This window comes from Drosophila pseudoobscura, chromosome 4, assembly GCF_009870125.1.
Source record: "Drosophila pseudoobscura strain MV-25-SWS-2005 chromosome 4, UCI_Dpse_MV25, whole genome shotgun sequence".
Classification (NCBI taxonomy): domain Eukaryota; kingdom Metazoa; phylum Arthropoda; class Insecta; order Diptera; family Drosophilidae; genus Drosophila; species Drosophila pseudoobscura.
Genome location: NC_046681.1, coordinates 5,182,913 through 5,196,968, shown reverse-complemented (window position 1 = coordinate 5,196,968; position 14,056 = coordinate 5,182,913). Strand labels below are relative to the sequence as shown.

Genomic DNA, 14,056 nt, shown 5'->3' with positions numbered 1-14,056 from the left:
ACTAGGCTATTGATGCTGATCAAGAATATATATACTCTATGGGGTAGGAAACGCTTTCTTCTGGACGTTACACACATCCATTTTCACCACAAACCTAATATACCCCTATACGTATTTTGAGTATCGGGTATGAAAAGAACAAACAAGATAAAGTTTGTGCGTAACTTCCAACGTCTGGAAGAAAGTTTACCATGAGAATCCAAAACAACTCAAAGAAAGAACGATGATGATAATGTTTTGTACGACGTCCCAAATCCATTTAAAATAGAAACGATTTTTAAATTATAATTCTAATAAGCCTGGTCAAAAAACAATTAGTACCTGCACAAATGAAATACAAGCTCCAAACAGTCGCTCAAAATAACAAAAAAAAAATGAAATTATTTCGGCGCAATGGCTAAAATTATGGATTTATGAAATTGCGGAAATTATGAGGAACTGAGGAAATGAGGAGCTGGGCCTCGATTTGGAGCGCACCTTGCGTCAGATGCAGATCTATGTAAAAGATCTAAAGGAACATCTCGGAGGCCATCTGGTACAATAAGATAATAACAATAAGATTTAGATCAGTTAACATTTGATTGATTTATTTGAAAAAATAATTAATTAAACTAATTTTTTTGCATATACATATGTGAAAAACAATTTGAAATGTTCTTGCTAATTGTAGTAGTCTAAGCCGCTTTACATATTAGGTAAATACATATCGATGTCTAAATTTATGTACATGAGGAATTCAGTGTAAAGGCTAAAATTTAAGAACGTGGCAGACAATTACAATACGAAATACAAATATGAATACGAAAAACGAATCACACAACAATGGAATTACGAACTAAACGTTAAGTGTAGTAGTCACAGTGCGGGCTTTCGGCTTTTCATCGGGCTTTCATAAACAGAATCAACTGAATTGGAAATCGCTTCAAGTTGAGACAATCGAAGTGGACTGCACAGGGCACAAACAAAATAATATTAACTGACTTTATGGGCTATTTTTCTGTGTGTGGTATGGTGTAGTCTAGTGTAGTATATTATGTGGTATACTCGATGCACGTCTAAGGCACTCTATAAACAATTTCAGCTAGCAATCTGATTTAAAATGTATTCTGTCGTCTGTCATCTACGGACTAATGGAGGAGCATTAGGAATTACTGAACTTCTCATCGCTGGTGAGCACGTTGTAGGCGCAGCCCAGGGCCCAGGATATTTCGTGACCATCGATCTTCTTGTAAAGCTGCAACAAACACACATTTAACACATTTAAATACACATTGAGCAATGCAAAATAATGTCTGGACCTTTACCTTAATTTTCTTGCCATCGTTGAGGCCAAATCCCTCGCGCAGCAGCGTAGATATGAAGGTCAGATCGAAGCACATAAACGGCTGCTCGTCATTGGGAATGGCACAGATCTCTTGCGCCTTTTTTCGATAGGCCTCGACAGTGGTCTCCCCGCCGGCCAACGGATCCACAAGACCCGACTCAATGGCACGCTCAAAGTAGTAGCTGAATGCGGCCACCGCATGCTGCTTAAGGGTGAACGGCTTGGGCTTGACCAGCGGCATCACCTTGCTCTTGACCAGCTCAAGGCAAGCCTCAAAGTCAACAATTGGCTGCTCGGCTGCACTGGACTTGCTGTTCTCCCTGCCGCTCACCTTGTACTGGACATTCCCGTAGGTCCAAGTGCGATTGGCAATGATGGGATTGACGCACACACTCTCCAGCAGTGTATCCTCCTTCTTGTGGCCGTGGGTGAATACGGCATGGCGGGCGGCCATCAGGCCCAATCCCAAATAGCTGTGCGTGAACACATTGATTTTCTTGCTGGAGGTGACCACCTCGTGCATGTACTTGTCGTAGACGGGCACCTGCTCGGGATCTGTCGGGGAGAAGGTGACTTGGGTGCTGCCGCCGCCCAAGTCCAAGGCAGCTGCCTGGTTGGTTTTTGAGAGGCGACCCAGCAGGAAGTTGACGGTGAACCAGCTGAAGATGCCCTCGTCGGTGCCATCCATGATCTCCACGGCATCCATCTCCACGCTGAACTCCGACTTGGCAAACAGATCGCGCACAGCATTGAGGATGTTCTCCGCCTTGCTCTGGGGCAGCAGTCGCAGTCCGGCGGTGGCCTTCAAGACCAGCGGCGTGGATGACCAATGCTCCTTGGGTATGAAGGCACGAGCTTCGTCCAGCAGAAGCTTGATGGAGTGCGCTCCCTCGGCAGGATTGTCGGCAAATGAGCTGAGGCCCGGCTTGCGCTCCTTGAAAAGCTCCTCGTACAGCACCAGCTTATTATCTATAAAGCTACGATTAAACTTGTAGGCCAGCACCCGACTCCCTGTCGATCCTGCATCAATGATGGCTGCGTACTGTACTTTGCTGTAGCCAAACTTCGAGGCCAGTCGGGCCAGATACGGACTGGCATTCTCTGAGATAAAGCCTGCATTGTTAGCAGATTCCGTTTCAGTTTTGGTTTTTGTTTTCCGTTTCGGTTTGGAGGTAGAGGAACGGGAAACGATGGGTTGATGCGGCAAATGGGGTTCAATTTGCGAGAAGGGCACGGTGACAGTGGGAAATTCAGAAGGTTTGGTTAGTACAACTTTGGCAGGCTCTTCATGAACAAAATACATATGATACACACCAAAGACAAAGAGTAGGAGGATCACAGACACAATCAGGCACAAAAATGATATCTTGAGGCCGCTGGGACCGCGACTCCCTCCGCCGCTGCCAGTGACGGAGCCGCTGCCTTTCCGGCGGTTGCCCTGTGACGGTTTATCATCCGTAGCCAGCTAAATCGGGGGATTGGAATAAAGAATTCATTTAGAATTATGTTTTAATTAATTAGTTGCATAGCATAGTTGCATAGTATATGGGTTTCTACCAGCTTATATTCGTATTTCATTGCTCGGTTTCGTTGCGTTTGTCGCTGCCCGTCGCTGTGCCGCAATTATTATGCATAACTGGTGCTTTCGCTTAGACACATTTCAAGTGTTTGCCCGTTTTAAATATTAGCAGGCCGCCACACCATCACCATATATGTATGTATCTTGCTTTATTTTTCTCAGTCTCTTGTTTGCTATCTCTTGAAATGTCAATTGTCAATGGCTGTGTTGTTCCATTTATTTTTTCTTCTCTTTTTTTTCGGGCCGCTTTTATCGTTCGCTCACATGTGCCAGGGCTGCAGAGCCGCACAGCTTGCGCAATCGATAACTAGACAAACAGCTGTCAGGGCTGCAGGAGTACAAAGGTTGTTAGTCGGGAAATTCGAATTGAAATTTGCAATTTAAATTTCAGCAACGTAAGTAAACAGATGATGGGTAATGCCTATAGGTACAAGAGATCGAATGATCCGCATCCTTATTATATCTCATCCAATCCTCACACACCTTATATGCACATATCGGTGGGCCGACCAGAATCAATTAAATGGCACATCAAAAACAATCATCACCCTTTCAATGGTGCGCAAAATTGCCCCCCAGCAAAAGTTCAAAGTCATGCCAAATTACACAATTTTTAGTGTACAGCAGCGAGCAGCAGGCTAGTAAGCGTTTTAGGAGGGCATCTTATCACACAACCTTCAAGCGATATGCCCACGATTAGATACTGTACCTATGCATGTCTGGGCACGAAATTGGGCAGTCAGATCTATTAGCCTGATTAAATAAAAACGTTGCTGGGGCAACACAAACAAAACTGCTGAAACTACCATTATTTAAACAAATGTTTCGCTTTTGGTAAGTGTGTGACGACAAAGTCCCCCCTTCCTATTTCAATACAATGAAATAAAGTCAACATACTCGTAGCTAAAACTTTGTACAGACTGTTGTGTGTCTGTCGATTCGACCACGAAATGGGGCTGACGACAAGTACTATGAAATTATTTCATTTCGTATCAATTAATCGTACATACAGTATGTATGTACATCGACATGCGGAACGAGAGCCATTAAATATTCAGTGTGAGAACTTATCACATCTGCTGCGAGGGCTTGGGGGTGGAGCACTACTGTAATCAATAATGCAACTGATAACTAGAGACGTGGACGGCTTTCTTGTGTCGATTAATAGTGAGTAAGCCGTCCCAGATATGTACATATATACGTTTGTTCCTATGGGCGATCCAAGTACTATATGACACGGACGAACGAAATCATGAAATTGGAATTGAGGCACGCACAATATTGTTTTTTTCAATAGTTTCATGGTGGTTCATGAATGACTAGACTAGTTTTATATAAATCAATATTTCGATCAGAATGCAATACCAGCCTGGGTTGGGCGTCGATAAAACAAGTGGAAATCATTAGGAATCAATGGGATTATCCTACTGATTTGTTGATAGTGCCTTATCAGAAGATCTTATTTCTGTAGTAGAATATACATACATATATGTACGTTTTCCAGTTAGAATTCCCCAAGAAATTGAGTTTCACCGACCTACTGTGCGGGCCACGATTCCCCCACTTACTTGCAACCTGTTCAGTCCCCGCTGCAGCTCCACTCCACTCCGCCCACACGCAATGCAATGCAATGCACTGATCCCCAAACCGAAAGACTCTCTCGTGTGTATCCCAAATAATGTTTCGGGGAAAGCAATTGAAAAAGTTGTCTAGTCTAGCCAGATTGTGGTGGCATTATCATCAATCGAGTGCCAACACAATTTGTGTGTGTACGTTATTTTGTTTGTGGGTTCTGGCACTTGGATGACCTTGCGAATAAGAAATTTATAGAGATATATGTATGTACATATGTATGAGCACCCAAAAGTTAACAAAATCAGCCGGCTAAAGCGCAAAGGTCAGCGAATTAAGCCAATAATTAAGCAAAGTTCGGATGTACATATATGTGAGACAAATTAACATTAGCGAATAGTTTTAGCTATCTATATACCTACCTACACACCTGTGTACCTTTTATTTGAAAATGAAATTTGCATAAAGTGTTGCACGCCCTTTAAACCAGTTTGGCAGCCTCCTCTAATACTGCTCCATCTCACTCCTCCTTATGACTCTAAATCTATCTATCGCTCTCTCTCCCTTGCCGGCATTGAATCTGCTCAATATATCTGTTCCGAATTGCATGTAAATACATAGGAATTTTAAATAAAAAATTGGCACCCATTTAAATACTACTGATTGAAACAATTATTTCCCTCTGTGTAAGACGGGCGGGAAGGGAATCGTTTAAATTTTCAACTTCCGACTCAAAAGAGAACAAATTTCTTTAGAAATCTCGTTCTCGCTCTAGTGGTTATTTTTATCAGTGTGCGTGTGTCGGCGAGTGGGTGTGTGTGCACACCGAAATTAGCATTAAAAAATTTAATTCTATTACCCCTTTAACCTTTGGCCTTACTTTTCTTTTGCGCACATCGGTGGTCGTCATGTTGTACTATTTGTTTTTTACTTTACTTGGTACTTTATTATGTAAATACTCGAAACGAAAATGTTTTTGCCGCACGGAATATAAGCTAACACATTACTTAAAACTTAGTACGCACTAATGTATATACATATGTATGTTATGTGTTTAGCGCGCCTTTGACGACTCGTGGACAACCGACTTGTGGACACGCGTCGCGTACGGAATGGCGGGCGTCCAAAATATTTATTTACATTTATTTACTACCAGTCCGCTAGGGATGTTAATATATTGATAGGTCCATATATCGATATATATTTTTTACTGCCGAAAATACTAATTTGGATTCAACGGAACTTCTCTTCTGAGTTCAGGAAATAGACACACTTATTTCAACCAGATCCAAACAAAAGCATATTTTTCTCTCGCTCTCACTGCATGCTTTTCCTTTAAGAACTTCTCTGCTTTTCAAATATGACAGGTAATTGGATGTAGTGCCATACGATCATTATCGATGCATCGGTATTTTTCTGCGATAGGCGAAACGAGCTCGGCGGTTACATACCTTTTATTTTTAAATATGACAATGGAGTAACAATTTAGGCCAGACATCCGATTTTGTGTTTGTTATTTCGAAACGACACGTCCATTTATGGTTCAACATACTTTTTCCGGAAAGAATGATTTGTGCAATAACACATGTTTCTTGTCAACCGGGTTTAGCTAGGACTATATGCATTTGAAAATCTCGTTGTCTCAGATCGACATGTTTTTGATGTAATCTATTCTCGTAGGTAGAAAACCATGAAGCTGGCAAATTACTTTGAGATAGTTTTCTAGTGGTGCCTCGTATGTTCTAAAAGCTTTGTTTTACACTTTACTTGAAATTGAAATAAAATAGATTTTAGAAAGACGTTTGATCTTAGAAACTATTGAGCGACTATGTTTATATTTTCTTGTTTGTTTAGCGATCGCTTTTGAATTCAACAAGTATATTTTATTCTATTTATTTCTGAATTATTCGACAATCTGTAACTGCATAGCCTAAGTCTTTGAGATCGGAACTATTTGGAAAAGAATATATTCTGGCCTGATACACACCCTTTTAAGCTGGTTCGAGTAAGAATCATACAAGCATATATTGGCCGAAACTGCTCAAGATCACACAGCCATGAGTGGACACGGTTGCGTTAGCAATCTAGCTAATTATGCTCTCAAGGAAATTATAAAGAGGAATGCAGATGACTAGAAAGCTTCGGCACTTGCAATGCGGAGGAACGTCTTGAACAAATGTTCTCCATTTAAGTGAGGATTGCTAGAGAGTCGTAATGGATTATCTCAAAGTAGAAGACCAGCGAACCTTAAACATTTGAAAATGATCTTTCGACGGACCAGGGGCGGATGGTCGATCTATAAAGCCTGAAACAGCTCGAATCTTTGTACGCTGATCGCGACATGGGAAATGGGTGGTGTATACAATCTCAAGCAATTCTAGTGTCCACGGAAACTGAACTTGCATACTCCCTTATAAGTATAACGAAACTAGATCAACTGGAATCTCTGAAGCTTGGTGGATTTCTGCCAAACGATGAGCCAGCGGCAGTGTAGGTGTCGGCCCTACGGTGCCCTGTGAGCTGGTCTGTCAGTTGCCCAGATTGAAACACCTACAGGTGTCACTTCGGTTTTGTACATGACTCGTTCATCGAGGGGTTGATCAAGAACCAGGTTTCTCCTGTGGAAAGTGTTATCCTGGATAAGCCACATTTGTTGGAGGCAAAGTTTAAGCATATATATTTGCAATGTTTCTACACTCCAAGAATTCTGTATCCTGCGCCACCGTGCCCTTGGATTTCAGCTGAAGAACATTACGAATGGCCAACTTCTGGATCTCCTGAAGGGACTCTCTCGCATATAAGTTCTCAATATACGAAATTATAATCCCATATTTACAAACAAAGAACTTGGTGAGCAAGATCAGAACTAGCAAGTCTACAGATTCATTTATACATTTTACACATTACAGACTTTGACAAATATTTGGACGTTTTATTGTCAGCTGGGACTTCTTGCATCGCACGTCGAATGTCAAGGCCTCCAAGGTGGGCCTGAACCATCCCATCATCCTATGGAATACCATTACAAGAGACCAAGTCTTCCGGTTTGTCCGCCTGATGCGCTTAAGAGAGGCGTTGGTGGATTCACGGGCGAACATTTGCCGAGCCCTGCCATTATTAACTCTGCCATTTACTGTCGAGACCAAGAGAGCTGATTTGATGGGCGCCAAATGCAAATTCGCATGTGCAATGCGCAGCAAATGCAGTTTTGCAAACACCACACCGGTTTCCCTACCTTGAATGAAAGCATATCATATCTTATGGGAAAATTGATTGAAAGATAAGTTTTTGTCCGAGTTCCTCTAGACTTGACTAAAAAACTAGAGGTAAAGTATTTCCGGCTTGTAAACAAACGAATATGATGCGATACGCAGACCCGGATTATAGGGATTTTTGGATTGAAATAAGAACTAAGAACGACGCAGAAGGAAGAAAATGTAGCATTTCCTGGCTTGCTGCAATAGAGTAATGTCTTTATTTAAGTTTACTTCCAATTAATCATAAAAAATACATTGTTTATAGCTTTTTGAGGGGATACACGCTGTAGAAGAGCAAATAGCGTTGGGTTAAAGCGATTCCATGGCGGAAATTTGGTCTGTTTTACAAGTAAATCTTAGGGATCTGTGTTGGAATAAACGAGTAATTGAGCGCTCCGATTTCATATGCACTACAAAGATGAAACAATTGGCTATAACAGTTAAGGGTGTTCCGCTCCGAGGGGATCGTTTTATGGCCGCGACAATATCTGGGGCTTAATGGCCAGCCTATCGACGATGTACTGGGGCATGCAGAGCGTTGGATTGATGGCCTTCAGGCCGGAATGTCCCAGCAGTGAGAGACCACCAATGCCGAAAAGCGTGTGGAATATGTCGGGCATGTTGCCCGTACGATCGGAGAATCCGCCTGTCTCTGCGTCCTGGCAGGACAAAATAAATTGCTGCAGCTTCTCGGAGCTGATCCAGTGTAGGCGGCCCATAATGGTCAGCGAGGAGAGAACCCACCAGGAGTAGCACACATCTGGCAGTTTCTCGGGCCGCCCATTGAGTCCGCCCGAGCCCAGCTGTCGCTCACAGAGCCACCAGCCCAGCTTGTCCACGTCCAGCAAGTGCAATCGGTGTGTGAGTGAAAGGAAACCCACGCAGCAATAAATGAGACCTGCAGGAGAGCCACCCAATGGGAGTTATCAGAACGGTACAAAAGTGATTAGCTCATGATCATGACTCACCCGCATGGGACTCGGCGCCTGGCTTGGAGCCGAATCCGCCATCCGTCTGATTGCAGCACGACATAATAAACTGGACCGCCTTATCGATGTCAATGGTCTGCTCCATGCGCTTGAGCAGAGTCAGAGTGGCAACCGCACAGAAACTGAATCTGGTATCCACCTCGCCCCATTTGTCACCAAAGAAGCTGCCGTCCGGCTGCTGCAGTCCCACAATAAATCGCACCACGGCCTCGCAATCGATCTCATTCAGGGCATCATATGTGCAGAGTATTTGCACCGCTGACAGAGTGTACAGCATGTGCGGATCGTGGCCCTCGCAGGGTGCAAATCCCCCCGTCGTGGAGCACTGGCACCGCTTCACAAACTCGATAATGTGCTTCCTTTCCAGGCGATCCAGCTGCCCCATTATGTCAAGGGCTGTGACGCCCCAGTAGATGCCCGACATGCGCAGAAACTCGGTCATGCAGTACTCGTAGTCGTCCTCCTGCTTTCCATGATTCTCGATGTACTTCACATGCTTACAGAACTGCAGCTCTTGGATTCCCGCATCGGCGTCGCCTGATCCCCCGTTGGTGGGCTTTACGAAGGTCGTGAAATCCATCGCTGATTGCTCTCAATTGAATGAGATGAGTTTTCTATTCCGAGTTTCGTTTGATTAAATTAATTGGCTGTGCCTGCGCCTCGGAATAGTTTCTGTGCTGTTCTGGTTCTGAATAACAAACCATGGGCGCAGCTGATTGGCACGCAAGACGGTTGGCAACGCGGGCTAGGCTACCAAACAGCTGATCAAATGGTATATTTTGCCAGCTTCATCAATCTATTAAATTAAATTTTCAACGTATATAGAAATCCAAAAAAAAGCAAGTATTAAGAGTAGGCCAGTAAATTTGAAAATTGATTCGCTAATCGTATAAAATTATGTGGTCATGGCTGAGAGATCTATCTTGCTAGTAATATTCTACGGAAGATCAAAAACGAAGAATATTTCGAGTAATTTTCGATATTTTCCGGTATTTTTCGGATTCTATACCATCACTAGCGATCAGCTGTCGCGATTTATCGAAGCACTGCCATCTCAATTGGATTTGTGGGGCAGACATTCCCGTGGACGGCCGTTTTGAAGACTAGCGGTGCCCTTTGGCGCTGTTTTGGCCCACTACTCCGCCCTGCCTCCGCCCCCAGAAGACCAAATTCATTTCAACAGACCCTTGACTGGGGGTGGGTGTGGAACAGCTGTTCGTCTGAAAACGGCATCTGGACAGCGTCTTCAGGATTCTGCCGTGGGGAATGGGGCCTGCTTCACCCCTGCCTCTACCGGCCCCGCGAGCCACCTGCGTGGTGCCTGCCGCCTTCCTGTTGTTCTCGCGCCAGGAACACATTGGGCCGCATCTCGACCGAGTACAGCGAGGGCAACTTAATCACGACGACCAACGGACACCCTTCAAGGATGTGGGCGTGCGCATCGCCCTAAACGTGTCGGTGGTGGAGCGGTGCATCTTCTGAACTGACCAGAAGACCAAGACCGGGGTTTCCTCAATCGCTCCTATGTGCAGCGGATCGTGGACTCGGGACTGATTGGGCCGGACGGCATCGCTGTTGACTGGCTGGGCAGCAACATCTACTGGTCCGATGCGGAGTTTATATTCTGGAGCACCGGGGGCATTGATCAAGACGGGCCAGAGCCGCAGCCTCGCCAAGGACGGGCCCTGCATCCCCCCAGCTACGACAGACTGCCCGAATGTGCCGCTGCCGGTGTCCAGCAAGAATATCCGTGCCCAGGTGAAGCTCTCTTTCCTATTCAGCTGTGTTCTAAAACTTTTCCTCTTTTAGCTTCTTGGGCGAACTCGCAGAAGGCGAGGCGTCTGTTCTTCTCGACAGATGTCGGCAGCCAGTCGGAGGGCCGAGGCCCGAGGAGCTGGCCCAACAGTCCGATATACCATGCGTATCGAAGTTATAGACATCAATGGAAAGAACCAGTAAGTAACCATATTGGACACCTCTGGACACGTGTAATCTCCTGTTCACTCTCTACAGAAAAACCCTTGCTTCCATTGCCGCTTTGGGGAGATTTGTGTACTGGCTGGAGGACAAGACCGGACTGGAGAGGATCACTGTCAACAAAGAGCGTCATTCCGTGGAGCTGCATCGTCTGTCGCAGTTCACCGACATCCGGGCCGTGTGGACACCGGATGCGAAAGTGCTGCGCAATCACACGGCACAGTCGCCCAAGTTGTTTCCACATCTGCATAGCCAGCGGGGTGTGACACGCACTACACGACGTCTGCTCGAGCACAAGCATCTGATGCTACTGGAGGACTAGGAGTACTACGGCGTGTATACGGCCAGATAATTTTAAGTGGCGGGAGTAGTTACAATACAACGACTGTATATCCGACTTCTGGCGCTGTGACGAAAGGGCTGCCCGACGGATCAGTTCAGCTGACAGTCAGCCGAGGGCAGCGACAAGGCTCTGATCTGGGATGGTAACACATGTGACAACTGTGACAATGTCTGTGGCCGACTGCTGCAAGCGGCCAGAAGACTTTCAGGTGAGTGGAAAGACACGATATCTGCCAAAATTCTTAAACAAACAATATCCTACACCACCTTCCCTCAGCTTTGCATCGGCCGCCCTGCTCTGCGATGGCTGGGAACTGTGCCGATGGTGCGAACGATTCGTTCGAAATTTTTTTTGCAGGCGACGCATGGCCCACCTTTTAAGGTGCCCCTTACTACTCGTCCTCCATAGCCTCTGAAAACGACGCGTGGTGAAGGACCTGTGAAGGCATCTCCGCCAGAGGCGCCGGTTCAGGAATCGGAGCCGGGGCCTGCTCCGGAGCTGAAGAAGGTACTGTCGGGCTCCGGAGCCCGCAGCCGAGGAGCCCCCTACACAGACCGAGGCCACTGAGGAGGCCTACTACTAGAATTATATCTATGTTTATGTGTTCATTGTGACGAGCATAAAACTCCCAGTCGTAAATAGATAACATGGTTTATTGTTACCAAAGTCTACTCTACAATTAAACAAACTTGCTAGGACATCTAAATTGCGAAAACTTTCTCATTCACTTTGGTCGGAGGCTGCAACGATGTTGAGCATGTCGGCGTCCATGTTTTGCTCGACGCAATCCGCCGACGTAGATTTTGCATCCGACTAATGGCCATCATATCGGATTAATGCCCCGCCAATTTGCTAGCAAAAGTGAACGCTGCCAGGGAGTTCCCTGTGCTGTGGAACATGGTGCAGCGGTGAGCGAAATTCCATCGCTTTATAGACCGAGTGCTGGGCCCTCTTTATAACTTCCAGTGCACTGCATCAGATTGGCACGACACGGCGTATCCACCGGTGCACAAAGATGTAAAGTGCCGCATCCTCAGGGAGGTTCAACAGGTGGAAATGATGGTTGGCTGTGTCTGCTCCAACTCGGCGACACCGTTCACCACATTGAACAGGCTAACCAGCACGGACCTGGAACTATGGGGCAACTTCAATGTAGCATTGGAAATCCGGAGCAATCCAAAAAGATTTTTGGCGATAGCCGTGGGAGTGTCTGAGATGGATACTCCCAAACATGATGCGGTCAACACAAGATAAGCGCCTATCCTTACAAATCCGTCCTTTTCAGGACTACCAGCAATTTATAGACAGATATATATTTTCTAAATATAGTATGTTTAAATATAGATTTAAAATATAGACGCTGCTGCAGTCGAATGATTCCCGGCTGATCGTCGATTGGCCGGCTGGCTGATCTAATTGATCCATAGATCTCTAAGGAGCGGGCTTCAGCTGCTGCCAGATTCATGCACTTGGGCCGTGGCAGACGCAGATGCTGTCTGATGTCCATTGATGTCATCAATACTGAGGGACACAATGTGCTTTCCCGGCACCATTACGTTGCCCAGTAGACGCGGCTCCTGTCCCTCCACCAGGTATTCGGCGCACATGGAGAGCACAATGTTAGCATCCCGATCCGTGCAGTTGAAGAAGCCTACCAGGACACGTCCATCGGTTATAACGATGCGAAGGACATGGCCCAACCATTTCTGCAGCTTTTTGCGTCCCGGTGTCATGTTGGGATCGTTCATTTGGTGCGGAGCATTGGTGGTGATTCGAAACGGTTCCACTGGAGCGACAGTCTGCATCTGCACTTGGTGGCCACTTACAATGAGATCATCCATACTTTAATCGTAGCCTCTAATATGTAGATTAGATTTAATGTAATTTGTCAGCTCAATTATTTTAGACTCAAGTAGACTGCGAATGTATGTGTATCTAGCCCAGGGCTGCATTCAGTTGGGTATCGGTACGGTCACACTGGCCCAGGCAGCTGACAACAATTTTGCGGCACTTTTGTTTCTCCAAAACTTTAAAGTCTTGGTTGAATATTAAACAATGAAAATGCCGTGCAGCCCTCTGAATATCGGCGATCAGTTTCCCAACTTCGAGGCCGAGACTAGTGTGGGAAAAATAGACTTTTACGATTGGATGAACGATTCGTGGGCCATTCTCTTCTCGCATCCGGCCGACTTTACGCCGGTGTGCACTACAGAGCTGGCCCGAGTGGCTGCATTGATTCCAGAGTTCCTAAAGCGTGGTGTGAAGCCCATTGCCTTGTCCTGTGACACTGTGGAGTCGCACAAGGGCTGGATTGAAGACATCAAAAGCTTTGGCAGTAAGTTCCGAGTTTTATTTCTACGGAGCCAGTCTCATATATTGGATTATTTTTCAGAATTGACCAGTTTTGAGTATCCCATCATTGCTGATGACAAGCGCTTGCTGGCGCACCAGCTCTCAATGCTGGACAAGGATGAGCTGAATGCGGATGGCCTTCCTCTGACCTGCCGTGCCGTGTTTATCGTTGATGAAAAGAAGAAATTGCGTCTTTCCATTTTGTATCCTGCTACCACCGGACGCAATTTCGAGTAAGTTACAGACCAGACAAAGGTTCCAGCTTTGGTGTAATTACCCATTTGTCCCACTTAAGTGAAATCCTACGCGTCATCGATTCGCTGCAGTTGACTCAGACGAAGAGCGTGGCCACTCCAGCCGACTGGCAACAGGGAGGCAAATGCATGGTGCTGCCCACCGTTAAGGGAGAAGATGTTCCGAATCTCTTCCCCAAGGGCATTGAGACCATTGAAGTGCCATCCGGCAAGGGTTATCTTCGCACCACTCCACAGCCCTAAGAGCGAACATTCCGAACACATTGTTTTGAAACATGACTTTATTACAAAAATTATAATTAATAACAATAAAAATAATGCACAATAAATTGTTCGCGTACAACCATTTACGTCAGGGTAGGGCTTTTAGTCTCTGCAAAAGCAATGCCTGCCGACCGAAAGTGCATTA

The 14,056-nt window shown here is 45.6% G+C and overlaps 5 protein-coding genes across 8 annotated transcripts; 2 read left to right on the top strand and 3 right to left on the bottom strand.

The window, feature by feature from the left end:
* Positions 1-560: 560 nt before the first annotated feature.
* On the bottom strand, positions 561-5,626 carry NTPase (ectonucleoside triphosphate diphosphohydrolase NTPase). Of its 3 annotated transcripts, none has more exons than XM_015181252.2 (4): positions 5,356-5,623; positions 2,639-2,789; positions 1,305-2,437; positions 561-1,234 (listed from the first exon to the last, which is right to left on the bottom strand). In XM_015181252.2, the coding sequence occupies exons 1-4, from the start codon at positions 5,383-5,385 to the stop codon at positions 1,142-1,144; spliced, it is 1,407 nt and encodes a 468-aa protein (XP_015036738.2). In that variant the 5' UTR covers positions 5,386-5,623; the 3' UTR covers positions 561-1,141. The 3 variants fall into 3 exon arrangements, with proteins under 3 accessions (XP_015036738.2, XP_033236998.1, XP_015036739.2); XM_033381107.1 differs by lacking the exon at positions 5,356-5,623 and adding an exon at positions 2,882-3,199; XM_015181253.2 differs by having other exon boundaries at positions 1,305-2,789; positions 5,356-5,626.
* Positions 5,627-7,918: 2,292 nt separating this feature from the next.
* Positions 7,919-9,422, bottom strand: RabGGTb (geranylgeranyl transferase type-2 subunit beta). Its single transcript, XM_001356117.4, has 2 exons — positions 8,701-9,422; positions 7,919-8,630 (listed from the first exon to the last, which is right to left on the bottom strand). Exons 1-2 carry the CDS (start codon positions 9,299-9,301, stop codon positions 8,203-8,205), a joined length of 1,029 nt encoding a protein of 342 aa, XP_001356153.1. The 5' UTR covers positions 9,302-9,422; the 3' UTR covers positions 7,919-8,202.
* A 531-nt stretch (positions 9,423-9,953) lies between these two features.
* On the top strand, positions 9,954-11,747 carry LOC6902650 (uncharacterized). Of its 2 annotated transcripts, none has more exons than XM_033381110.1 (4): positions 9,954-10,479; positions 10,531-10,676; positions 10,735-11,249; positions 11,318-11,747. In XM_033381110.1, the coding sequence occupies exons 1-3, from the start codon at positions 10,330-10,332 to the stop codon at positions 11,018-11,020; spliced, it is 582 nt and encodes a 193-aa protein (XP_033237001.1). In that variant the 5' UTR covers positions 9,954-10,329; the 3' UTR covers positions 11,021-11,249; positions 11,318-11,747. The 2 variants fall into 2 exon arrangements, with proteins under 2 accessions (XP_033237001.1, XP_033237002.1); XM_033381111.1 differs by having other exon boundaries at positions 9,963-10,344; positions 10,610-10,676.
* Positions 11,748-12,354: 607 nt separating this feature from the next.
* Sbat (LSMD1 domain-containing protein Sbat) lies at positions 12,355-12,928 on the bottom strand. Its single transcript, XM_001356118.4, has one exon. It carries the CDS (start codon positions 12,880-12,882, stop codon positions 12,487-12,489), a length of 396 nt encoding a protein of 131 aa, XP_001356154.3. The 5' UTR covers positions 12,883-12,928; the 3' UTR covers positions 12,355-12,486.
* A 77-nt stretch (positions 12,929-13,005) lies between these two features.
* On the top strand, positions 13,006-13,997 carry Prx6a (Peroxiredoxin 6a). The gene is made up of 3 exons (XM_001356119.4): positions 13,006-13,376; positions 13,434-13,626; positions 13,689-13,997. Exons 1-3 carry the CDS (start codon positions 13,097-13,099, stop codon positions 13,888-13,890), a joined length of 675 nt encoding a protein of 224 aa, XP_001356155.4. The 5' UTR covers positions 13,006-13,096; the 3' UTR covers positions 13,891-13,997.
* The last annotated feature ends 59 nt before the right edge of the window (positions 13,998-14,056 follow it).

What these genes read in the sequence shown, in the direction of transcription:
- NTPase (XM_015181253.2), bottom strand. Translation starts at nt 5,385, where the DNA reads ATGACGACCACCGATGTGCGCAAAAGAAAA. An exon ending in CCGATGTGCGCAAAAGAAAA is followed by an intron (nt 2,790 to 5,355) that starts GTAAGGCCAAAG and finishes CCCCCGATTTAG; the next exon opens with CTGGCTACGGATGATAAACC. An exon ending in ACGATGGCAAGAAAATTAAG is followed by an intron (nt 1,235 to 1,304) that starts GTAAAGGTCCAG and finishes TGTTTGTTGCAG; the next exon opens with CTTTACAAGAAGATCGATGG.
- RabGGTb (XM_001356117.4), bottom strand. Translation starts at nt 9,301, where the DNA reads ATGGATTTCACGACCTTCGTAAAGCCCACCAACGGGGGATCAGGCGAC. An exon ending in AGGCGCCGAGTCCCATGCGG is followed by an intron (nt 8,631 to 8,700) that starts GTGAGTCATGAT and finishes GCTCTCCTGCAG; the next exon opens with GTCTCATTTATTGCTGCGTG.
- LOC6902650 (XM_033381110.1), top strand. Translation starts at nt 10,330, where the DNA reads ATGCGGAGTTTATATTCTGGAGCACCGGGGGCATTGATCAAGACGGGC. An exon ending in GCAAGAATATCCGTGCCCAG is followed by an intron (nt 10,480 to 10,530) that starts GTGAAGCTCTCT and finishes TTCCTCTTTTAG; the next exon opens with CTTCTTGGGCGAACTCGCAG. An exon ending in GACATCAATGGAAAGAACCA is followed by an intron (nt 10,677 to 10,734) that starts GTAAGTAACCAT and finishes CACTCTCTACAG; the next exon opens with AAAAACCCTTGCTTCCATTG.
- Sbat (XM_001356118.4), bottom strand. Translation starts at nt 12,882, where the DNA reads ATGGATGATCTCATTGTAAGTGGCCACCAAGTGCAGATGCAGACTGTC.
- Prx6a (XM_001356119.4), top strand. Translation starts at nt 13,097, where the DNA reads ATGAAAATGCCGTGCAGCCCTCTGAATATCGGCGATCAGTTTCCCAAC. An exon ending in AGACATCAAAAGCTTTGGCA is followed by an intron (nt 13,377 to 13,433) that starts GTAAGTTCCGAG and finishes ATTATTTTTCAG; the next exon opens with AATTGACCAGTTTTGAGTAT. An exon ending in ACCACCGGACGCAATTTCGA is followed by an intron (nt 13,627 to 13,688) that starts GTAAGTTACAGA and finishes GTCCCACTTAAG; the next exon opens with TGAAATCCTACGCGTCATCG.